Raw genomic sequence first — 27349 nt, forward strand, 5'->3', positions numbered from 1 at the left:
TTTAGCTCTGTGACTAATTTCAAACCTGGTTTTTGTGATGGTCAAGAGCCCACTTCCAGAAGACTATATTCTATGCAGCAGATGGTTGGGGCTTTTCCCACAGAAAGGGTGCTGATTACTGGTGGTTGAATTACTAAAGTGGCCCACAAAGGCCCATTTTAAATTACAATGTAGCTAACTATAGAATTAATAGCACTGGCCCATGTTCCGGAAGCACAGGTCTACAGGTGCACAAATTATTTACATTTTTTTCTTGTTTATAGCATAAACATCCTGTATTTCTGAACCTATCGATCAACTGTTCTCTGTGAGAATGGCCATATCAGAGTCCAGGATGGGGCCAGTGCTCCATATTTTAAAGCTGTACAAGCGATTCTGGATGTGCAGCCAAAACCGAGGAAGCTGCTGGTATGGAGCCCCAAAAAGTGCCACATGTGTGACAGAGCCTTCCTGGCCATGGTGGTGGCAGGTCACTGGAGGCCTAAGTCAGACGTGCTGATGGCTGGTAATGCATACAGTTGAGGCCCTTGCCACCAAATGGCAGAACCATTTCTTGTCAGGGGTGAAGCCAGGTTTGCCAGTAAATGTCAGAGACTAGGTGCCAGGAGAAGGGCAACACCTGGATTTAAGTCCTAGTTCTGCAATTTACTAGGGGTGTGACCCTGCACGAGTTTATTTAACCTACCTGAGCATCAGTGTTCTCAGGTGCAAAGTAGGGTTAATTACACCACCACCTCATAGATAAATTTAGATAATTAAAATGTATGGGAAGCACTTGGAAAAACAAGTGACACACAACAGCAACTCCTTCCCACTTTCTCTACATAGGATGAAGCACTGAGGCCTCATACAGCTGAGTAAAAATCACTAAAGAGTTAAACACTTTATGACTTCCTGAAAGGTAGCTAGACAGCTTCTTGAAGCCAAAAGAGAATGAGTAAGTGCCAACTAAGTAACAGATGGGTCTCTCCAATGGGTCTCTTTTCTTGTGTCTCTACAGCCAAAAACAGCTAAAACAAAAGAACCTATCAACAAAGGGTTAAGTAGCTCTTAATTATCTAAACTTTTCTTCCTAAAGGTTAAGAACCCAGAGGTAACTTTAAACATCTGACCTGCATCTGTTTTAGAGGTGCTTAATTACCATAAACTATCCAGTTCCCCTCTCTGTAAGCATGCATGGGTCTCCAAGGCAATGTTAGAAGACTAACAGGGAAACTCTTTAAAGTTAATTTTCTGCAAGGTGTATGTTCTCCTCAGAATTCCATTTCACTGAAACTCCCATTCTGCCTGGGTTTTCCTGGTGTGCAGGAGCTGGCCCGGACACCACAGCCACAGCCACCCTGCATGCCGGCCACGGCTCTAAGTACTTCGCATACATCAACTCACCATGACCCTGGGAGTAGGTACTATTATCATCACCCCCATTTTAAAGAAGAGGAAACTGAGGCACAGAGAAGTTAGGTAATTCGTCTCAGTCAGACCACTTGCAAGGGGCCCAGGTGGGATTCATGCTCCACAGGATTCACTACAACTGCCTCTGAGCATGACGGTCACAGCTGCCGGCAGCACAGCCATAGGAGGAGGTTTCATTTCAAAAGCACCTTTTCTCTGTGTTCCTGGTACGTCCATCACAGTGTTTCATTTATCCTGCCAAAAACCCTAAAAAGCACGTAGCAGACATACAATACCTACATTTCACATAGGATAAAACTGAAGTCAAATCAATGAAATGTTTTACACACTCCAAATGTTAAGCCAAACAGCTAATTTCACTGTTTTTAACATCAACATGAAAGTCTTTTGAAGTTTTTCTATTTGAGGTTTTTAGTTTTGTGTGACTACCTTAAAAGACACCAGCGGCACACCCAGAGAGCCTGCAAGTCAAAAGCAGGTTTTCTGTCTCTCAGACTAAGGTCTTCTCACTAAATCATGCTTATAAAAACTACATCCATGTGGCTTACACCTTACTAGAATCCTAAAAACTAACCAGATTAGAAATGCTCATTGAAAATAAGTAATAAATGTGTCCATATATTAGCTCTCTTAGAAAAATTAAGTTATCTTAAAATGTAGTAAGCAGAAAACTCTAAAGAAAATTTAATGGACCTAATTGCAAAATAAAATATCATAATAAAAACATTTCTCTTGTGTACCTATTAATGTCTCTTCAGTTCCTACTGGACTTATGAATAAAGTATTTGACTACCTCTAGAGGACACGGGAGCCTGCAGGGGTGATGTCAAGAGGTTCTAATTCTGTCAACAGGGAGCTTGTGACTCTCTAGGGCCCATCAGTCAACTCACCCTCAGGGGTCAGGCAGGTATAGGGTGCTTAAGCAAGAGAAGTGGAGCAGACCGCCACTCACAGCCCCTTTCAGCCCTCCTTCTGAGTCTCTATTCAATAAAATCCAAGCTACACACTATTCCTTTGGCGCTAGAAGGATATGGCTGGAATCACAGGAACAAGGGACAGGATCTGAAAAGCATTCCTGCACAACTCTGAAAGCATTATCATAAAGAAACCCCCTTAAAATGCAAGGTCTGATAAATAAGTTGTTCCCAACTACTGGAACATTCATTCCATGTACTTTCTGGCTTTGTAATCATAGGATGTTTTTACCTTTTTGTATTTCTCAGCTCTGATATTTTGCGATTCTGTGAAAACATACCCAACAGGCCAAAAGCAGTTTTCCAGGTCTGTAAGTATAATAGACAAAAACGAGCTAGTGAGCCTGAAGAAGCGTTCATGAGAGTTCCAATCTCCAATGAACAGCTCACTACAACTAATTTTAATTTGTGGTTCTAATGAATGACATAAACTTTTATAGGTATCAACAAAGCTCAGAGAGGACTTAAATCCATTTCAGTGCTCATTTAGCAGCTTCAGCTGTGTGCAATTAAAGCATCAGCATTAAATGTTAGAGAATAAAATAATGAGACACTTAAAAAATAATCTGTGCTTCAGTAGGCCATGCTAAGAGATCTCACATTTTTTAAAGAACATGACTTCTTAGGAATATCTCGCCAGTTCAAAGAATTAACTCAAGTTTGACTTTTGTTTTTAGATTTTGGTTTGTTTTGCTTTTGAATAAGAATTTTCTGAAAAAAGGAATACAATAAAAAAGGCACTGTCTGAAAAACAGTCATGAAACAGCATATGGCATAAAGCAATCTGGTATATGAACCATCACAGCTGACTGATAAAGTTTCAGCAGAAACAAAGGACATTTCTGATTATGTTAAAAATATTGCTTGTTCTTAACTTATGCATCAAATAAGGAAACCAAATATTAAAGGAGGGGAAAGGTGAATTTTGGAAATGAGACAACTTTTTCCTCTTCTAGCCTTTACATGGAATTAAAGAGCTAAACTTTTCCTCCCAACAACACTTGAGAATATAAAATGTAATCTGAGGTTGTAGAATGTGGCAGCTAAGACTAATAAATTCAAGTTGCCACTATTTCTAAAAGAAAGAGGAGTTAATCTGCGAAGGAAGAGGTGTGTGGTGATGGTGAGGGGTGTGTGGGAGGGGGAGTGGCAGAGATATGAAGGTGGGTGTCTGGTGTGTGTGTGTGTGTATCTGTGAGTTATGTGTGAACAGCAAGTTAATTTAGCTGTCACAAAATATGAATAGCAAAAGATATACTGTAGGGGAAATGCACTCATTAAACTTAAATTTAAAAGGATGAAAACACAGATTACACTTTATTTTAAAAACTGAAATGAATTTTAATACAGAAAATGAAGACAGCATTTTGCAAATTTATCACTCAAAGGGGTATCTCTATTTGAGGAAATCAGCGTGTTACACTTTGAGAGATGAAATGTTACAGCTTGTACACCAAAATTAAAAAATGAAATTAAATTAAAAAATGAAATGGTTACCAAGGTAATGCAGGTCAGGGGATCAAAGGTGAAGGGTCACACATTATTAAAAAGAAATCCAAAAGGACGGCTGCACCATGATCTCTGCAAAACAAAGGAGCTCCAGTAAGTAAAGCTAATATCTCCGAGAATTTAAAATCAAGTTCTTGAAAAGAAGACGCCCTGTAATTGAACACAGTCATTCCTGATTCTGCGTAGAGCCATTTTTATTTAGGTACAAAACCAAATTTAAAGCACCTGTTAGCAATAAAACTTTTGTAAAAATTTAAACATTCAATCATATTAAAACCCAAGGATCTCCAATTATAAGTGACTGAGAACTACTGACATTTCCACTGGACCCCACACCCTGTTTTCTGGAAATGACAGTGTTTGATAAGTTGCCAATGTATCAAAAATCTAATTTGGTCACAGCTTGGTGCGTTTTTTTCCTCTCCTCAAGGAATGAGTTCCAAAATTGAGTTTTTGCAAATTTGTTTCATTTGAAGTAGCTGCATAAAATTTCCATTATTGGAACATTTAGTATAACAATGTTCTAGAAGACAGCAATAAAGTGAAACATGATAAAATAAACTGTGTAACTATATCTATTAAGATCTGTTCTCACATTCAACTCTCACTGCACAGGGGAAAAAAAAGACAATTTAAGCAAAATAACTTGCTAGTTCACTGGAATTATACAGAATTAATAGAAGCTTGATATGAGGAACATTTTAAAACAGAAAAAAGTATCTACCAGGTTAGGTTTCAATTTCACGCTATTATTTACTCATCTTCCTCATTCACAAACTATTGTTTTTAAAAGGACAGAAAGAGCCAAGGATCTGTTTCGCAACATGTAGCTACCACCTAAATCATGACATATTTAACTTTCAGCAATAGCAAGCATAACATTTAACAGTAAATAATTTCCATATTCATTTTACTAGTAAATAAAATGAACACTATCATGACACGGTAATCTTTAGTCTCCTCTCTAAAACTAAACTTGAGCAGGTTACATGCCCTGATGTCAGGATCCAAATTCCTTATCTTATTGGACAGCAGTTTCTAACAGGCAATCTGAATAATTGCTCGCCATATGTGAGAGTAAATGAGAGCATGACTAGCAAAAAAGAATTTCATTTAAGCACCATTCTTTCTTCCAGTCTCCTACTTCAGTTTCATCTCACACTATCTAACATTTGAGTTTACCTTGTTAAAATCAAATTCCAAAAATACTTATATTAAATTATTTAATACTATATTTAAAATATAGACCATCTCCCAAAAGGATTTTATTAAAAGGAACAGGATATTCTTTCTGGTGGCTCAGAGCAATCAATAAACAAACAAACTATACATATCAGATTTCTGTTAACCCTGATTAGGTTTTGTCAAAAACAACTTGCAGAGCTTCATGCACTAGATACCACTATATTAGTGCCTTAAAGCCACATTTCCCAAAACATGTTTTCTTTTAAGTTCCATAGCTACTGAAAAGTAAACTAGCATTTCATTTCTCTGGAATGCTCACCTCACATAAAGACTGTCACATGTGTGTTTGTTGCTGGGAGGCATGCTAGCAATTTTGCACACTACAGAAGGAATCAATACCCCATCAAAACAATGCATATGTTGTTTTAGCAGCACTGTTATTCAGACCACTTCAGCGTGTTTGTAAGAAAAGGCAAGGAGCCAGCAGTGTAATGTTAGTCAAGTCCTGTCTTACTAAAATATTTCCCATTAAAAAGGAGAAAAAGTCTATCTGTTCAGATCAAATATTTATATGTAACCCTTCATTACCAAAACATGTTATTATTAAGTAATTTCTTCTTGACAACAAGAGGATAAAGTATATATAGACGCTTTGTAAAGAGTCTTTTAAATCATTTCTAAAATTCACCAACTCACCAAAACATGTTAGCCCAAATTTTAGGTGACTTAAGAAAATCTATGAAGAATTTTAGCTAATGTTTTTCAAATGAGTTTGCTACTTGGGGTGGAGAAAGTAAAGGCTACCAGGGGTTTGCCACATCCCTAATATTCAAGGAACCTAGAATATAATTTAGTAAGTAAAAAGCAGGCTAGCAGACAGAGCACACCTGGGGAGCACCTGCTTCAAGTTGCACAACAACCAGCTGTCACCAGAGCCCTTTGCTGAGGCAGGCACTCAGAATACGCACGGATTTTCCTACAAAAACAATCTGACGACTGCCTGCTTAACCTGAAATCTGTTGAAGTGACAGTTCTGCTCCAAATTCTAGAGGCTATGGGGCCGGAGTAGCTTTTTATTTTTTTCCAAAGGACTGGCCCAAGCTGAAACTTTGGATACAAAACATTCTCCTAGCCCTCCCCCTGGGCCCAAGAGACGGCATCTCGTGAGCCAAAATTATCCATCTTCCTTTCTCCTCCAGAAGCCTCCCTTTTCCTCAAGAAGGCCCTGGCATTAACTGACAATGAACAGAATGAATTAACAGAACAGAGATACCAGTGCATGCAAAGACCAAGGGGGTTTCTTTAGCCCAAAACAAATCCCTAACTGGTAGAACTGGCATTTTTATCTCAAGGGGTAGAGAAAGCTAGTCTACTGCAGGAGAGTCCCTTTCCAAAATGACAACCAGTAACTGAATTAAACAGGAGATGATCAAAAATCCTCTAACCCCCAAAACTTCATGGGCATAACTAGCATACACACTATCCTCAATCCGAAACTGGAGAACTATACTCCACATTGATAAGTTATGTTACTGAAAGAAGAAACACTCCAAGATTCACTTTCACAAAAGCATCAAGTCATCCGAGTTCCAGCAAAGAAAACTTTTCCAAGGAAATTCTCACCCATATTAAGCCCTCAGTGTCCACACAACTTTCTGTAGGGATATGTTTTCCAACACGCTCAATTTCTACTCTATGTTAAAATTCATTTATTTACTTACTTACTTATTTATTTATTGCCAGCCAGCACTGAGAAGCACAGAGAATTGGTTCACTTCTCAATTATACAGACAAAGAATAAAGAAAGTCATTTCTAATAAGGTTAAATCATGACAAAAATGCTGTCATTTTTTCTCTCAAAACAAAACACATGGAAGAACCAGAAAGAAAAGAAAAATAAGGAGCCAAGAAAATTCAGTCCGAGAAGCTGGGAGACAGTTGAAGAAACCTATTCAAATAGAGCCCTATATATTTTGCTAATTCTTTACAAAATGGCTATTGACTCAACAGTATAATGCTTTCTGCAGCAGAAACTAACCTCAACAAGTGTATTCAGAGATTCAAGAGAGAAATGTCCAGCCAAAAGTTATTACAGCGATGGGGAAAAAAAATTAGTCTATAAATATAAATAAATAAATCACCAACATACCATTCAATAAAACAGACAATCCACTAGAACAAAATGCACTTCAGGTAAGCATATTCTTTGGTTAAGTGGGGATTATATTTCTAATGCCCTTTCATGTTAGAATTTGTTCGGTTTTTTGGCATGTTAGAAATACCATCTAGTGAAAAACTAAGAAAACAAAAGCATTTGGTTTTCAAGTTTGCGACTCCTCCATGTGTGGCCCCATCCGACACAGTCAGGCGTCATTCCTTCCTTCCTCATGCCCCTTCCACCAACAGTCACCATCACTACCATTTTTTCAACCTTTCTAAAAATATTATCTCCTCTGCCAAGCTTCTCAAAGACAGTCTGTTCTAAGATTTTGTTTCTCAAAATTTTCTATAAATGACATAGCAACCTATACCTACAGTCATCACATCATTTCCACTATAGTCCTCAAAAAGAAAACAAAAGCTAAAACTACAAATTAAATACCTTTCCACCTAGTACTTTATCCTCAACAATGTAATTTTTTTCCCTAATAGCTTCAAAGGTTTCACAAAAGGATGAAGGGAGTGGGAGGGAGGAATGGCAAAGAGCAGGAGGGAACCTTTAAGAGTGATGAATATGCTCACTATGGCGGAGTGGTGATGGTTGTGTGGTGTGTGCATGTACATGCCTATCAACCGTACACTTTAAGTACGTGCAATTTATTATATGCCAATTATACCCCAAACGGGAAGGCAGGCACAAGACAGCAACCCTGACCTCTCCCTGCACACTTCGAGGCCATGCTGAGGCTACTCATGCAGAGAAAGCCAAGAAAGTCACGGGGAAGCCAGTGAGGGGCACCTTCTCTGAGCCACTGAATCCCAACTCCGGCCAATCTGCCACTGGACTTCTCATTAGGTGACATAATAAAAAGGATACTCACTGTTTTAAACAAATGCATAAATAAATACACAAATACTATATATTGAAAACATTTGATATTGATTACTAACTTTCATATTATCCACAAACCTGCTATTATCATATTTTCTAAACTGAAAATCGGGGCAGTCCAACATAGTTTCTCTAAGAAGAGAGATTCAAAATCAGCTTTAGACATACTTCTCACTTTGCAAATGAAATGTAAATTCACCAAATATTCTTAAATTTTTTCTTCAGATTTGAAATTTATATTATATCAACTCTGTCATAACCAAGACCCATTCCTTTCTGCTACTATCCCACTAGGGAAAAAGAGTAATACAATATATACCAAATTCCCCCACATACAAATTTATAAGAAATAAAACAAAAAGGAAACAGATTCCCCCACTGTTGCTTTTCTTTCCTTCTTTCTTTCTTTTTTTTTTTTTGACGAGGAAGATCAGCCCTGAAGTAACATCTGTGCCCATCTTCCTCTGTTTTATATGCGGGATGCCTGCCACAGCATGGCTTGCTGAGCAGTGTGTAGGTTTGGCCCGGGATCCAAAGCTGCAAAGCCCGGGCCCCTAAAGCGGAGCACACGAACTCAACCACTAGGCCACCAAGCCGGCCCTGGTTTTATTTCTATATCACGTATTTTTTAAGCTTACTATCCGTGCACACCAGTGCTTATTTTGCTTGCTCTACTGGCTTCCTACACAACAGTCAGGATCATCAGGACTCATACGTTTCCCATTTCCTCTATTCATCGACTCTCCAACTTCAGACTAAGACCATCCTATTTAAACCAAGTCATTTTTAAAAACAGTTGCCCAAGTCCTACCCCTAAGAAATTACAATTCAGTATATCAAAAGAAGAGCTAAAGAATCTGCATTTTTAGTAAAACCCCCAGGTGAGTCTGACCAGAAGAGTCCACAATCCTCACCTTCAGAAAAACTGCCCAGTCCGAAAGCTATATAATGTTACAATCCAGTGTTACTGAAATTAAAAAAAAAACAAATAAAAAGAATATATAAATTAAAAAAAAAGAAAAACTGGCCAGGTGGGTCCAACCCCATCCTCGAGTCCCCCTACACACACCCTGCCTCCTGCAGGCACCGAGTTACAGGTATTAAAGCTGCCAAAAGATAAAGAAACAAATTTCAGCTGCTAACAGCTTCAGATGGTCCTCCCTCTCAAGACTGTTAAAAAATTTTAAATGCCCACAGATGCCTAAAAAGTCTTTAAAGCCCAAAAGAATAAAGCTATACTGAAAGGCAGGGTGGATATACACATACAGGGAGTCCTTTCCGGGCTTTACAAGCATGCCATGCAATTCTGCGTTACAGCAACAGCTCTACCACTTACTACTACTATGACCTTGGACAAATTATTTAATTTTTTAACTAAGTCTCACTTTCTTCATTTATAGCATGAAGATAATAACATCCCCAGTTCATAGGGTTGCTGTGAGAAATAAAGAAAATAAGCAACATAAACTGCTTAGCATAGTGCTTAGGACCTAAAAAAGTAATAAAAGTTAGTTCAGTGATTACTATATTATAACGTGGATTATCTTACATTCTTTTCCTTATCTGATTTTTTCCAAGGTTTACAAGAGAGATATTGCTATCCCCATTTTTACGGATGGGCAAAGGTTAAGTTCAAGACGTAAATCTCAAAAATGGCAGAGCCAGAATTCCACTAGATCTGTCCAGATCTGTCCTGCTCCACGCTCTAGCACTGCAGGGAAGGAAGATGCTCCTTTGGCCCCTCCAGTCTCACGCCCGCCCTGCGCACTGAGGCTCCCAGCACATGTCTGGGGAATGAGGCAGTGACTGAATAGGCAGGTCCTCAAGGGTGAATATACACTTCTAGATCCACTACTGTACCTATCACTGCACCTTACTCAACGCATTTAAAAGGATACTTGTGGGATTTAAATCAGTGGAATATGAGAAATAAACTCAAGGACTTATCTGCCTATTACCATGCAAAAAAGGGAAGAGTAATTGTTTTCCATTCTGCAGTTCTACTCACTAATTTAATTAAAAGATAAATTCTATTCATTCAATATTTATTGAGCACCTAACTCTGGGGCAGGCTCAGTACTAGGTGCCTGGGATGCATGTGAAGAGCAGAGAGAAGGTATCAGCCTTGTCTACGTTACCCATCAAAGTGAGGATTCACACACAACAAATAATTTCAAGCACCACGAGCAACGTGAAGGAGAAGTGCAGGATACTATGGAAATCTATGGCAAGGGTACCTCCTCGACTCTGCAAAGGGGCCTGGAAATTTTCCCTGAAGTAACATTTAGCTGAGATCTGAGGATGACAAAGTGGAGAGTGACCATTTTCTAAGCAGAGACACGACATGTAAAAGACAATGCAGCAGAAAGGACCCAAGAATGTAGAGGAACTCAGGAAGAAGAAACCAGTGACTGGAACAGAGAATAAGGTGAGAGGGGCTTGGCAGGAGGCTGGAGAAGGGACAGACACAAGATTACACAGGACTTGTAGACCACGTTGATCAATTTGGGATGGTACCTTAAGTACAACGGAAATCATTCAAAGGATTGAAAAAAGGGGTACTACAATCCAACTGGGATTTTCAAAAGAACACTCTGGCACCTGAGTGGAGACAGGGGGTGGGGTGTACAAGCAGGGATAGGAGTCAGAAAATCCCTCCAAGCAGTCTGGGCTCAAGCAGTTGTGGCTTGGACTGGAGTGGTGCCTGCAAAGAGTGATTTGAACAGAATGGAAATTTATTTGAGAATAGAACCAGTAGGTTTGGATTTAATATGGAGTAAAAGAAGAAGGAGGTGTCAAAAATTACCTTTAAGGGAAAAAAATTGGTAACTTTACAGTGGACAGACCTGGGAAACACTACCTCAGCCAGGTGATCAAGGTCAACATCATCAGTGATATGTCATGTTGACAGCAGGGACCCGTAATGTGATGTGATAAAAAGGGCGCTGCACCTCTGCAGTCATCCTTCCCAAAAGCCATAACCTCAGTCTAATTGTAAGAAATACAAGAGACAAACCCAAATTGAAGGACATCATACAAAATACCTGATCTGTCAAGGTCAACAAAAACAAGGAAAGTCTGAGAAACTGTCACAGTCCAGAGAAGCCTAAGGAGACGTGATGGCTAAATGTAATGTGGCGTCCTGGACAGAGTCCCAGAACAGAAAAGGACATTAGGGGAACACTAAGGAAATCCTAATGATGTGTGGAGTTTAGTTTATAATAATGTATCAATACTGGTTGATTGGTTGGGGAAAATGTTCCATATTAATGTTAATAGGGGAAACAAGGTGTAGAGTACATCAGAACGCTCTGTAATATTCTTGCAACTTTTCTGTGAATCTAAAACTATTCTAAATGTAAAAGTTTATTTTAAAACTGACCCTCAGGCCTGACTCAAGCGTCCCCATCCCAGAGGCCAAGAGGAAAGGTGCAGTCAACTTACTTGGATATGTCTGAGAAATCAAATAAAATAAGCACTGAAAAATGCTCCTTATATTTAACAACTTTGAGATCACTTCTGAGCTAAGAAAGGAGTTTCAGCAGAATAATGGAAGCTAAATCCAGATTAAAGAGTCTGAATAAGAGGTGAAAAATTAGGGGGAAAAAAACAACAACTACAAGAAGTTTGGCTTTCGGATTTGTACACCTAAGTTCACAGCAACATTACTCACAATACCCAAAAGTGGAAGCAACCCAGGTGTCTCTTGATGGATGAATGGATAAACAGGCTGGTATATACATAATGGAGTATTATTCAGCCTTAAAAAAGGAAGGACATTCTGACACATGCTACAACGTGGATGAACTTTGAGGACATTATGCTAAGTGAAATAAGCCAGTCACAAAAAGACAAATACTGTATGATTCCACTGATATGAGTTACTGAGAGTAGTCAAACTCACGGAGACAGAAAGTAGAATGGAGGGTGCCGGGGGGCTGGGGGGAGGAAGGAATAGGGAGTATTATTTAATGGATACAGAGTTTCAGTTTTGCAAGATGAAAAGCGTTTGGGAGATGGACAGTGGTCAGAGTTGCACAACAATGTGAATTAACTTAATGTCAAAGAACTGTATATTTAAAAACAGTTAAGACGGTAAATTTTATGTTATGTATATTTTATCACAATTAAAAATTTTAAGAAAGAAGTCTGGCTCTCAGAACATTAAATCCATATCAAGCTATAATGACCTAGAATGAAAACTATTTGAAGCTGGACAACTGTAACCAAGACTAGCACTTCCCAAACACTTCCCTAATGATGTGTGACACAAGACACATGGATTAAAGATGCTGACCCCTCACACTCTGCAAGGGGGCCTGAGTCACCCAGACCCCTAACCAGTGGTCTCTGACCTCAAGAGCACTCTTCCATTAACCCAGTATGCCCTATAAATATTTTTATTTTTGATGGGTTCTAAAATGTGAGAAAAGCTGGCAAGCAACAGCTAGAGAACAAAGATTAGAGATTATTTCAATTCCATTTTCAGTGGCAAGAAAAGTTTCTTTATTGTGACCTCAACTTACAGAAACTAGCAACGAATCATTTAGAGAAACAAATGAATGTCTACTACAAAGTCACACTCCACTTCTGATAGATCTTTAAGAACAGAACAAGAGCAACAATTCTCTCTTCATGATACGCTAGATTGACAAAAACTATAATCAGCATGTAAGGAAAACAAGGAAAAAACACCGTGGTACTGATGTAGGCACAGAATAAACAGATCAATGAACAGAGAGCATCCGGACAAAGAACCACATGTTCACAGAAATTTAGCACAAGGTAAAGGTAACATTTCAAATCAGTAGGAAAGGATCAGTGATTCAATAATAAGCATCTACTTAGGGGGAAAAATGAAATCAGAGCTCTATCTCACCTTACCCATATACAAAAACTGGTTATCTCTATTAAATATCTAAGGATAAAAATTCAAAACAAAGAAGAAAATCTATGGAGAATACTTAATCACTGGAGTGAGGAAGACTCTCCTAGGTATATTATCAAGGCCAGAAAGATTCAGAGTTTGCATGATGCACAGGACTGCCATGAAGACGTAATGACTTCAGAAAATTAAGACTGAAACATTTAAATCAGAAAGAAAAAGGATGAGGAACCCACTAGAAAAAAGAGCAAAAGAATGGACAGACTATTCAAAAAAGTAACACAAGCAGCCAAAACATGCAAAATCTCAGGAATATACAATGCAAATTAAAAGGAGACATGACTTTTTCACCTACTGGATTGAGAAAGATTTTAAAAACTGTAATACCTAGTGTTGGTCAGAGTTTGGGGAAATGGACGCACTCATATTCAGCTATGGAGAGCACAAACTGTTACCTTTCTAGAGGGCACATGACACATGTTTACACTCATGGAGAAGCAACTCTATTGGTGGGCCTCTCTCCTAAGAAAATACCCGGAGAAGTGTGCAAAAATATGTGAATGAGAATGTTAAGGGCTTCACTGATTATAAGAGCAGAACACTGAGACAATCAATAACGGACTGCTTTACAATTTTTATAGAACAGCCATGCTCTCTGCAGCTACGTACATCCTCCTCCACATCCATGTACTGGTGTGGAAAATGCCCACGACAGATTGGGGCACAGGGAGAAAACCGGTTAGGGAAGAGGTACATGTGACTCCTCGTGTGTTGGGGGGGTGGGGAGTGGGAGGAGGACTGTACACTCACACACACATATATATACACATACAGATATATACACACACACTATACACACACATACACACGACTTACATATGCACTTCAAAGTCCTGAGAAGGATATAAATCAAATCATTGACAATGGTTATCTCCTAGGGCGTACAGGTTTTCTTAAAAGTTTCAATGTTTAATCTCTATACGCCTTCATTAGCATTTTTCCAATGACCATTTATTACTTTTATAATTAAATATGTTTATATACTTTTATAATAAAAAATATAATAAAGCGATTTCTATGGAAGGTATAGATTACCTAGTGCAAAATGGATGTGGGTCTTTCTGTATGCTCCCTCTTCCTCTTTAGTATGTGAAGTCCTTCAAATATAAGGCAAGTTTCAGCTATGACTGAACAGTCTTAAAACATCTGCACAAAGGAACACCCCATACTTAGCAGTCAGAAGTTAGATCTTCTTAAGCTATGACAAAGTTATATATGGCACTGGAACCCTCAAATAAAAAGCATAAGATTCAGCAAATAAAGGGTAATCTTCTCCAAGCATGCCTAAATTAGAAGGGGTTATGGCCTGTCAACAGGATTTCAAGCAAACAAGATCACCACGAGGCTAAACTGAGGAAAGGCCACAAGAAACACTCACTACAGGATCAGTCCAATTAACCTACGAGAAGAGGAAGTGCAAGGATTTAACTTTAACCTGAATACACAGCCATTGCAGTGAACCCCAGCTCAACTGGTTCAATTGGCATAAAACCACCGATACACACACACCACTCTAAGGCAGTATAACGCTTAAACCAAGAGCAAGACCGGTTGTAAAAGAACTTCAATACATAAATCAAGATATATCCCAATTGATTTTAAAATTACTAAAAACAGTCACCTCTCAATTGGGTAATGCCCTGAAGGATAAGCAGATCTGTAAATCATATTAATACAATTGAGAAGCATACAGGGAATAAACTAATGCCATGAAACAAAGCTAACTCAAAGAACTCAAAACATAATTGAATAGTTAAATCCTTTAAAAGCAAATATAATTGTAATTTGAATTGGGGATATCAGCACTAATATCCCTACAATATGTCTTCATCCACAACTGATCTCATTTTGGTCCCTCAGTGGGAGATAAGAGAAAATACAGATTGGTGTCTGACTCCAGTTCCTGGCACAGAGCTCCTAAAACCCCTGTAAATTCCTAAGTGATAAGAGCACTAGGAGCATCTTTAGTTCTAACCAGAGGACTCTGAACAGACTCCTGAATGGCTCCTGGATCGGGGCTGGTCACCAGAAAGACCAAGCCATGAAGAGAAGCTTGGAATTTTCTCTCCCATTTCTCTAGAGGGGAGCGGGACTGGAAATGGCACTAATAATTGATCATAAGGAAGCCTCCATCAAATCTCAAGAGTACGGGGTTCAGAAAGCTTCCAAGCTGGCGAACACATCCACACAGGGAGGCTGACGCACCCCAACTCCAAGGGGACAGAAGCTCCTGTGTCGGGACCCTCCCAGCCCTCGCCCTGCGTACCTCTTCATCTCGGTAATCATCTGTATCCTTTATCGTATCCCTTAACAAACTGGTAAAGATAAGTAAGTGTTTCCCTGAGTTCTGTGAGCCACTCTAGCAAATTAATTGAACCTGAGGAACGGGTCATGGGAACCCCAGATTTACAGCCAATCAGTCAGAAGCACCAGTGACAACCTGGACTTGCAATTGGCATCTGAAGGAGGTGGGGGGCACGCATCTTGTGGATTGAGCCCTTAATTTGTGGGATCTGATGCTATCTCCAGGTAGATAGTGTCAGAATTGAGTTAAATTGTAGGACACCCAGCCGATGTCGCACAGAATTGCTTGGTGAGGGAAAACCCCCACATATCTGGTATTAAAAGTGTTGTGAGTGTGGGAGTGGTGTGAGAGTAAAGGAGAAACACAGGAGGAGAACTGAGTCTTTCCAACACACTTGGATTCCACAATTCATTCCTTCCCATTCCTGGGATCCTGTACCATTAATTCAGTCATACAATTATTTACTGAGCACCTACTACTGCCAGGCACCATTCCAAACTCCGGGGATATAGCAGCAAATAAAACAAAAGTTGCTGTATCCGCCCAGCTGTATCTTGCATTCCAGTGGCCTAAGATGCATCAATGCCACCCACCACTTAAAACTATATCCCACTGTCCACCCCCATCTCAGCTCCCATCTCTCCTAATAGGCTCTATTTTCTTCTCTTTTTATAATGCACTTAGCACCTTACTTTATTTTCAGTCTCCCCTTTAAAATGTAAGCTCGCTGAAGACAGGCATGGTTCTTATGTTTTGTGTACTCCGAGAGCTTAGAATACTGCCCAGCATACAGACACTCAAATATTTGTGGACCTAATGACTGCCTTCTCTTCTCACTATGGTCTCTCTTCCTAAGAGAAGTCACTCACATCCACCCTATCTGTAAAACAAAACAATGTGCTCTTTTCTACACCCCTACCCCAGCTTTCCCCTCTATAGCCAAGCTTCTTTCAAGAAGTTGCAGAGCGGCTGTAGTTTGCACTGCTCCTGACACACTCTACCTAATCCTACCCTCCAGCCACCTCATGCTTCTCTCACTTGTCAGATGTGCCAGGCTTTTCTCCACTGGAAAGCCTTCCCACAGGCTTCCCTCTGTCTAGAACACTTTTCTCTCTGGTCACTGATCTCATCAAGCTAACTCCTAAACCACAGGTTCTAAAAATATCACTTCCTAAGACAGACTTTCTCTGGCTTCTGATCTACAGGAGATCCTCCTCTCTCGTAGCAGCCTGTATTTTTCCTTCATAACACTTTATACGATTTTGTAAGTATCTACCTAATCTTATGATTATCTGCTTCATGGCCGTTTCCCTTCGAAGGCAAACTGTCTTGATCACCACTACATAAATCCCCAGGGACCAGAACAGTGCCTGAAAGAAGGAGCTCAACTGACCAACTCAATGGCTGGCTGTCTCACTAGCAAAGGCAAGTTCAATATTTATTTTGTCCACTCTTATGTATCTGATGACAAACACACTGTCTGGCACTGAGAGAATGTTTAACAACACTTACCAAATAAATGCTGAATAAATACAAAGAAAGGGGGTGGGGACACCACAATCCTATGTGCCAGGGAGAAAAAAAACACTGGTACCATCTTGGCATCTTGATATATACAACCTTCTAAACATTTTTACTTAAGTGTGTTTTTCTATAGCGTCCAGCTCCTGCAACCCAGGTGGCTTGTCCAGCATCCAACTACTGCAGCACATGCAGTTTCCCCAGCATTCAGCTCCTGCAGCGCATGCTTCTCAGGCCTCCTGGAGACCGCAGCACACAGAGGCCAGCAACACCCAGCAGCCAGCAGCTTGCCCCAGCAACCTGACCTCAGGTGGTTTTAGAGCAGGGTGCCTCTAGTGAGACATCTCCCCATGAAGAGCTTTTCTACAGCACATGAGAGAGTGACTTATGGCAAGTTCCAGAAGGCAGATTTCCATCAAGATGCACCAGCATGACATCATAGCGACTTCTCTCCATCATGCAGCCCTCAGGACAAGGTCTGGGTCTCAGTCCTGGGGGCAGAGGGGTCTCTTCCTTAGGGGCTTTATCTCAGCCCTAGAGATAGCAGCTGCTCTGTATATTTGCTATTCTTATAATTTTTAGAGTTTTCTTCACTTTTTACTAGCCAATATCTCATTATTTCAATACCCTGTCATAGTTAAAAATTCTTCATATTAAACTTTTTCTTTCAATTTACTGTTTGGTTTTTCTCTCCTGACTGGATCCAGACTGACACAGATTTGGAATTAATTTCTGTTTGTGGTGTAAGGTAGGGGTCACAATTCTTTTTTTTCCACATAAATATTAATTAACCAAACACGATTTATTAAGAAGACTGTTCTTTCTCTACTATTCTGCAGTGCCTCCTGTGTAATAAATCAAGTGTCCAGGAAACAGTGGGTCTGTGCCTGGACTTTTTTGGTCAGTTGGTCTACCTGTCTAGCCTTTTACTAAAACCATCTTCTTTTAATTACTACAGCCGTAAAATAAGCCTTGTTATCTAGTAGAGTAAGTCTGCTCAGTTTGTCGTTCTTCAAAATTATTTGGGCTATTGCTGGCTGTTTACATTTCCCTGTACAGTTTGTCAAGTTCCACCAAAAAAAAGAAGTCTGCTGGCATTTTGATTGGTATTATACCAACGGCATAGACGAATTTGGGAAAATTGACATCTTACAGTACTGAGTATTCTAATCTATGAACACGGTACATCCTTCTATTTATTTAGGTCTTCACCTTGTTGATAATGTTTATTGTTTTCTCTATAAATGCCTTGCATTTCTTTAGATTTATTCTGAAAAATCTGTTTATGCTATTGTAAATAATATCTTTATTACATTTTCTGTTTGTTGTTGGTATACAAAATTGCAATTCTATCCAGAGTTACCTTGAATCTTGCCACCTTATTTACTAATTGTAATAAGTTATAAGGAAATTTTTTGGATTTTCTACATATATAATCACGTCATCTACAAAAATCATAGTTTTATTCTTTCCTTTCTGATCCTTGTACCTTTTATTTTTCTTGTCTTATTGAACTAGCTAGGACTTCTAAGAAAACAATAAACAGAAGTGATAATGGTGAAATAACTTATTTCTTTCCCAGTCTCAGGAGGAAAACTTTCAACAGTTCACCATTAAACATGATGTTTGCTATAAGATTTTTCTAAGTAATTTCTATCAAATTAAGGAAGTTACCTTTTACTCATAATATGCTAGGGATTTCATTGTGAACAGATGCTGAATTTTATCAAAGGCAATTTTTGCATCTGTTGACATTATCACTTTATTTTTCTACTGTATCCTATTAATTTAGAGATTTATATTGATTGATTTTTCAAACAGTAACCCTATCTTTACAATAAGCCTTATACTGTGATTTAAATCTTTTGAAATTTGTCAACATTTGCTTTACAGATCAGCAATTTTGATAAATATTCCATGTGCATATGAAAAAAATGTAGTCTATAGTTATAAGGAACAGTGTCCTATTTCCTACTTCATTTTATTCTATATTTCATTTTCAATATTTATTATTATTAATTAGTTCCCTCTTCTACTGTATCTATTCTACTGGTATACCCATTGAGATCTCCACTAGGTCAAGTTTATTAACTGTGTCATTGAGATCTTCTATATTTATACCAATTCTTTGTTTACTGTCTCAGTTAATAAAGTGTATTAAAATTGTCTTTTGTTAGTTTTGTCAATTTTTGTTTTATGTATTTTGAGGCCATGTTTTTGGGGCCTACAGATATAGGACTATTGAATTGAGTTTTTTATCATTATGAAATGTCTTTCTTTATCCCTAGTAAAGCTTTTCTGCCCTAAATTCTACTTTATTAATGTAGGCACAGCAGTTTTCTTTTGGGTAGCGTTTGAGTGATATATCCTTTTCTACCATTTTACTTTGTACTTGTATGCATCCTTATAAGCAGTACAGAGTTGTGATTCAGTTTGTTTTTTAATCTAATCTCTGTCTTTTAATTGAAAATTTCAGTTCATTTTTATTTAATATAATTTCTGGTATCTTGGATTTACATCTATCATCTTAGTTTTTGCTTCCTATTTTTCCTGCATGTTCTATATGTTTCTTTTTCTGTCTTCCTGCTTTCTTTTGGATTAATCAAGCTTTACTTGACTCCTTCTCCTTGTCCTCCATATTTTCTATTAGTTTGATAGGTATATATTCCTTTAATAAATATCCTAGATGGGGCTGGCCCCATGGCCGAGTGGTTAAGTTCATGTGCTCTAGCTTCGGCAGCCCAGGGTTTCGCCAGTTCAGATCCTGGGCCCAGACCTAGCACCACTCATCAGGCCATGCTGAGACAGCATCCCACATACACACTAGAAGGACCTACAACTATCATATACAACTATGTACTGGGGGGGCTTTGGGGAGAAGAAGAAAAAAAAAGATTGCAACACATGTTAGCTCAGGTGCCAATGTTAAAAATAAATAAATGAATAAATAAATATCCTAAAGATTACAACATGCATCCTTGACTTATCAAAGTCTTAGGTAAATTAATATTTTTTACCACTTCCTGGACAATGCAAAGACCTCAGGATAATAACTTTATTTACATCCCCACAACTTATATGCTGTTACTATATTTTTTAATTCCATATATATTTTAAACCACACAAGACATTATTATTATTGTTTTATACATCGATATTTGCATTTACCCTCTCTTTGGTCATCACTTTTTCCTGCACCTTAAAGCTACCATATCCAAGATCATTTCCCTTCTGCCCAAAGAAGAATCTTTATTATTACTTCCTTTAGCACAGGCCTAGCATGTGATTAATTCTTTCCATTTTTGTTGATCTAAAAAGGTGATATTTGTTTTCACTTTTGAAGGATTTTTTGCTGAATATTAGAATCTAATCTGGCTGTTTATCTTCTTGTTTACATTTTGAAAATACCATTCCACCACTGTCTTCTGACTTCCACTGTTTCTGTTGAGAAATTAGCTGTCAGTCTTATTGCTCTTTTAAATGTAATTTTTCCCTGGCTACCTTTAAGATTTCCTCATTATCTTTGGTTTTCAGCAACATTATGTTTAAGTGAGATTTTATTTGAATTTATCTACCTGGTTTGGAGTCTACAAATCTGTGAATTGAAGCTTTTGTCTGTGATAGACAATTCTCAGGCATTATTTCTCTAAATACTGTTTCTGCACTGTCCCTCCTTCCTTTCCTACTGGGATTTCAATTACTCATGTTAAACATTTTCACTGAATTTCATGTCTCACAATCTTTTATGTATTTCCCTTTGTTTTTCTCTCCATATTTTATCCTTCTGAATATTTATTTTCAATTTATTACTACTAATCTACTGTTAAACCCATTCGTTGCAATCTTAATATCAATTAATTAAGCTACAGTCCTTCAATTCTAGAATTTACATTTGGTTCTTTTTTTTTTTAGTTCCAGTTCCCTGATTCTTAATTTTGTTTTTTATTTCTTTAAACATATATAGTACCCTTTGCTAAAAACTTCATTATCTGGATCCCTGTGGATCCACTTGCATAGTCTGTTGTTTCTCTTGATTTTCAGGCAAATTGTCTTACATTCTCATCTGGAAGGTAAGCACCAGACATCAGAAATAAATGCAGAGATCACCTGCAGCTCTGGGTAATGTTATTTTTCTTCCAGAAAGGATTTACATTTGCTTCTGTCAAGATCACCCTGATACAACTGAGGATTGAGAGAATGTGAAGTCAGACTTCAGCACTTGTAAGAGACTATTATTCCTAGGATACAGGCCTTTGGGACCTCTACTCAAAGCCTAAGGAGTTTTCCAGGGCCCCTCCTCTCTGACCAATACCAAAGTTCAATTTTTGTCCCCCACCCTCCAGTCCCTCGAATCTATCAAAATTCTGCTCAGTTTTCCAGCTTCTCACTTGCCTGCCTCTTCTTGAATCAGCAAATCCCACTAGGGCAGAGACGAATGCAAATCTGATCTCACATCTGTGAGCTTCCCTACTCTCCCAGATCTCAGCCACAGAAATCTTCACTGTTTTGTTAGCCCTCCATTACCTTCACACAAATTTTGTTTTAACTTTTGTCCAGTTTTTCTACTTGCAGGAAAGAGCGCCCACCCACTTAGTCTACCACTGACAAACATTGTCCCCAATCCCATATTTTCTATCTTTGTGGATTTATACAGTAGTCCCCCTTTATCCAAGAGGGATACATTCCAAGAGCCCAAGTGGATGCCTGAAATCACAGATAGTACCAAACCCAATATATACTATGGGTTTTTTCCTATACATATATACCTATGATAAAGTTTAATTAATACATTAGGCACAGTAAGAGACTGACAACAACTTCTCTTTCACATAAGTGAATTGCCAGCATCACTACTCTAGCACTTTGGGGCCATTATTAAGTAAAGTAAGGGTGACCTGAACACAAGCACTGCAATACCACAACAGTTGATCTGATAACTAAGATGGCTACTAAGTGACTAATGGGCGGGTAGCGTATACAGTAGAACAACACAAGATTTCATCATGCTACTCAGAACAGCATGCAATTTAAAATCTATGAATTGTTTATTTTTGGAATTTTCCATTTAATCTTTTCAGACCATAGCTGACCACAGGTAACTGAAACTGCAGAAAGTGAAACTGCAGATAAGGGGGGTACTACTATATCTTTTGTGATTCCTTTCTGTCATTTTACCAAAATTTTGGAAGGAAGTGGAGATAAATACATTTTACAGTTACTCATCACTCCTTAACCAGAAATCTCCAGTTACTCATTTTATTGATAGATCTTTTATATATTAGGGATATTAAACTTATGTCTGTCAAATATGTGACAATTACTTCTCCCAGTTTTCCATTTACATTTTAATTTTATAGTATTTTTAGCACACAGAAATGGTGAATTTATACGCAATCCAATTTATCAGCCTTTTCCTTTCTAATTTCGGTGTCATGATAAGAACACTGAATCTATGTAAATGTAGACCTGTATTGTCTTCTAGTATTTTTATTGTTTCCACTTTTTACATTTAATTTTTAGATTTATTTTGGCATAAGGTATGAAAGAGAGACCTAATCTTATTTTTTTAATTGATAAGCCAACTGTCCCAAATACATTTAAATAAACAACCTTCCACTTCCTCCTCTACACAGTACCTTAATCACAAATAAATCAAAAAATATTTTCTTCACATTTCTTTAATTTTACTTTGCAATCTGACACTGCTGATCCCTACTGTTCATTCTCCTTACTACTCTGTCCTCTCTGTTTCTGTAACCCTCCCAGTTCTATTCCTCTCCAATTATTCCTTCTGAGTCTCCTTCATAAGCTCAATTTCCTTACTATTTCTTTCATCCCTTCTCATTTTTCAGAGAGGATGGTAGAAATGGTTCATTTTCAGAACCTCTCTCTTTTCTCATTCTCCCTACTCTCTTTGGGAAATTTCACCTGTACTGTCATTTCTTCCTGCTCTCTCAAGTTCCCAGATCTATATCCAATTGCCTTCTGGGATCTCCACTTAAACGTTCCACAGATGCTCTAAGCTCAACTATACAAACATAGGTTCAGTGTCACCTGAGATCCGCTCTTCTTTCTGTATTTCATTATCTACAGTACCACTGCCACTCAAGCCAGAATTTCAGTAATTCTTCCTCTCCTTCACCATCACATGTTAGAGGTCATGATAAATCCTACTGATTCTAGCTCGCTGGTCAGACCCTTCTCTAGTGACACAGCCTAAAAACCGGTCTTAATTATCTCTGGTTTGGATTCCTCCCCAGATTCTCAACTTCCCTCCAAAGCATTCTCTAAAGTGCCCACAGAGTGACGCGTAAAATGAAAATCTGAGCATTCTACTTTTCTGAGTAAAATCTTTCCATTGATCTCTATCACTTACGAGGTAAAAATGTAAACCCAGCATGGCATACAAGGCCTGCTGTGAGCTGGCTGCTGTCTATCTCTCTAACCTTAACTCATCCATCTCTCTCCTTAAGCCCTAAGCCAGCCAGACCTAATTACCCAAACAAGTTAAACTACTGCCTTCTTCTGGTCCTTTGCACATGTAGTTCCTTCAGCCTGGAAAGACTTCGTGCTAATTCTCTTTGCCTAGTAAACTCCTAATCATCTTCAAAATACAGCTTTAGCTGTGATTTTTTTATCAAACATCCACCATTTATATGCCTCAAATTTATCTCGTACATATCAACTTCATAATTCCATTATATCCCTTTTCATATCATATTGCAATTATCTTTTTCTGTCTGTCTTCCCTATATGACTGTGACCACCTCTTATTTACTTCCCAATGGCCAGGCTTACCTTAGGGCCTGGGGCACACAGTAGGCACTCAAAATAATTACTGAACAAAAAGATTAACAGACACAATGCTTAATTAACAAATTAGTTTATAAAAATTATCAAAAATGTATTTCTTAATGGAAAACTATAGTGACATTTGACTCAAATCATAAATCCCTAGAATCTCATTATGTAACAAACGTATCTCTGAAGTCTTACAAATAGTTTAGAGGCACTGTAAGTAATACAAAGAGCTTTATATTATAAACTTAACCCATGTATAAATAATATGTTTGGGGGCTCCTGTTAGTTAAGGAGTTAAATCACCTCATTCAAAAAAACATGCTATATATGTTCTACACCAAGAGAAGAAGCTAAAAGTCTACATAACTACAGCCAAAATTTTTCTAATTTTGAATGCAAATAGTACAAGATACTCTTTGTTTTTGAACTTTTGTAAAAACCTTCACATTCATTTCCTAACTGTGGTACAACTAGAGCCCCAGGCGGGAAAGCTGCCTATCTTTTTTCATGTGGGCAATTGCTTCCTGATTACAAAGAGAATAAAAAGAGCCATAACAAACATTCAAATGAAAAGTGGCTCCATGTAAATGGAGAGTAGATAAGAGTATTTTCCAGTAAGTTTTAGATCATGATAACGTTTTGATTTCTCAGATTATCAAAATAGATTTGATATAAAAGTTTTAATGAATCTGTAAAGTCTACTTTTAAGTACAAAAAAATCTTAGTTCAAATTTTAAAATCAAATATATATAGTGAAAAGTGATAGAAATATCCCATTATCTATTTTCAAAACTTACTTATGGACCTGCCAGGAGACGTGGAGACCTTGTGAACAAACGGATCCCGGTCTCTACCTCTAGCTTCCCTAGGAATAACAGTTCAGAGTAACAGAGATACCAGGTGATGGAAGCAATCACTACCCTGAAACGTCTAGCTCTCAAGGAGTGTTTAAATCATCCATGTTAACATGTTCTAATCATTAAAAGCTAGAAAACAAAGACTATAACATCCTGCGCCCCTAGAACTTTGTAAACCACACTAATTTCACTGTCTACACAATGAAGCGCGAATTCATGTCTTTTGTGTGTTTTGCAATATGGATTTACAGAAGACTGCATGATAACAAAGCAAACTCTTGTGGAAGCCCCACTCATAACAAAGAAGAAAGTGTTCCGACATCCAAATTTCCTTTTCACAACCCCCCTCCCCCAAAGGGAAGCGACAAATAGAAATGGCAAGCAATAGGATACATTGGAGTATATGAGGAAGACATTTGGTGTAAACCTAATTCGGCCTGACTGTTTTTTCCAAAAAGGGGCTGACTGTGGCCATTGGGCATGCGTTGTATATTTGCTTGAAACATTTCCTATGGCAAGAACAAATGCCCTTAAGATAAAGGTGCAACTATCCCCCACACTGGCATTTCCTTAGGGATAAGCATCTCTCCTTAGGCTAGGAACTGATTGCTGTGCTCACCTGTGACCACCCAGCCCAAGACAACCAGACCTGCCACCCTGCTGTGTTCACCCAGACAGGAGACCTACCTGCTGTGTCCATCAATCGGTGTGCCAACAGAGCAGTCTCACGACTACTGTAAAAGGGACATTTCAATCATATGTAAAACATCCTGTTTGGGGGTATATAACCACTCTGCGCACCCCACTTCTTCGGTGCCCTTTCTTCCTTTGGGAAGAAAGGCCCCAGGCCACGGTCCTCACATTTTAGCTCAGAATAAACTCTCCCAAATTTTCATTTATAGATCGGTTATGGATTATTTTTGTCGACAGAACCAAGATCCTGACTTTTGTACTAATCATTTCCTTGTTTTTCTTTAGCGTTTTCAACCTGTGGCAGTTATGTTTAAATAACAGCTTTACTGAGAAAAAATTCACACACCATAAAGAGTACTTTTAGGATATTCACAGAGTCATGTAACCGTAGCTGGGGCCATGTTTACCTCTATCGATGTGGTTAAGCTGGGATTTCCCAGGATCCCCTTCCCTGAGTCTGCCCAAGATTTAAAAGGTGGAAGTGGAACAGCCTCCAGTCTCTGAAGAGTTGTGGAGTTAGAGGTAGTGAAAGATAAAAACCAAAGTGCCAGAGAGTTCCAGCTTATCTACATATCCTCTTCCAAACTAGCTTTGTTCCCCAATTGCTGGCCCTGTTGACTGTGAAAGATGACACTAGTGGAGTCATATTAAAATAGAGCCAGAGCAGCCATTTCAGAGGGAATGCCTTGCATGTCTTGTTTTATCTTCCAAACTGGACCAAACCACCAACACTCCAAGAAGTCACTAAGAACAAGAATATACTATCTGTGAGAACTGATGGAACTGGACCTTGCTGATGACCAGACTGCTAACCAATCAATGAAGTACAAGTCTAGTCTTTGCCCTGGTGACCAACCAAATCTCAAGCCAATCTACGAACTACAAACGTAGCCTTATCTTATCTAGCACCAATGAACTCTTCTTTAATACAACCCATCTCATCTTTTTTCCCACAAAAACTCTGAACCCAACTCCTGTAATCAGGACACAATCTGGATTTCTACCTGAATCTGTACTCCCCGAATTGCAATTCTTTGATCCCAAATAAACACTTTGCCTCTCAAACTGGTTCCTGTTTTTGTACATTGACATTGTCACTGACAAAGCCCCAGGAACTCAATGGTGGACCAGAAAGCATTTTCCAAATTGTTTTCTTCTTTTTTCATGTTAAGCAGGTGCTTAACATCACCAACCACCCTGAACCAGACCAAGCCTCATGCAAGAGCCACGCCTATGACCTTTGCCTTATTTTTACTGCTAAAATCTCCTCTCCAGGAGGAGCTTAGGCCTTATTACCATAACCTGCAGTGTACTGGAAGCATGTTTTCCAACTGAGCCTGTGCAAGCAAACAGCCACCTCTCCCTTTTGAATATTCATTCCCCACCTGAAATAAAAGGTCCCTGCTTCCCTTTGTTCAGGGATGCCATGACTTTGGAAATGATTCTATGTGGTCTCCTATTAGCTGCAAACATATCTTAATTTGTGTGACAACTATCTCTGGTGGAGAGTGTGATTTACCTTGCCAAGAAGCAAACCCACTTTTGGTTTGCTAACAACATGAGCAAGAGAAGACTCCCTCAGGGCGGCCCGTGGCCGAGTGGTTAAGTTTTTGTGCTCCGCTTTGGCGGCCCAGGGTTTCGCGGGTTCAGATCCTGGACGTGGACATGGCACCACTCATCAAGCCATGCTGAGGCAGCATCCCACGTGCCACAACCAGAAGGACCCACAATTTAAAAAAATATATACAACTATGTACACGGGGGCTTTGGGGAGAAAAAGGAAAAAAATTAAATCTTCAAAAAAAAAAAAGACTCCCTCTCCCCAGCTCTTGACCCCCAACCCCCACTCAAGCCTTCGACTACCACTAGCTGCTGGGCAGCAGACCTAAGAAAGTGGTAGCCAGGCAGAGGTGACAGCTTTTCCCAGATTCCTTTGTGGTCCCCCTCTAGCAGCTGTTCACGCCTGGCATCGCAGACCCCCTGCAGACTGCCTGAGCCACCCACGCCAGTGCTTCAGGGGGTGGTTCCTGACTCTTCTCTGACTCTAATTTTTCCTCTGGGCTTTACTTGTTTCAGCTTCTCCCACAGTTGTAT

The 27349-nt window shown here is 38.8% G+C and overlaps 1 protein-coding gene across 43 annotated transcripts in view; it reads right to left on the reverse strand.

The window, feature by feature from the left end:
• CAMTA1 (calmodulin binding transcription activator 1) overlaps positions 1-27349 on the reverse strand; it is an 850910-nt gene that overhangs the window by 765448 nt on the left and 58113 nt on the right. The window contains exon 4 of one of the 43 annotated variants that reach the window (XM_023627431.2): positions 3885-3968. The exons of the other annotated variants lie outside the window; for them this stretch is intronic. Within the exon in view, the coding sequence (XP_023483199.1) occupies positions 3921-3968 (48 nt within the window). The 3' untranslated portion in view covers positions 3885-3920. The remainder of the gene's footprint in view (positions 1-3884; positions 3969-27349) is intronic. 43 annotated transcript variants of the gene reach the window in all.

The sequence above is a fragment of the Equus caballus genome, chromosome 2, assembly GCF_041296265.1.
Source record: "Equus caballus isolate H_3958 breed thoroughbred chromosome 2, TB-T2T, whole genome shotgun sequence".
NCBI classification, from domain to species: Eukaryota; Metazoa; Chordata; class Mammalia; order Perissodactyla; family Equidae; genus Equus; species Equus caballus.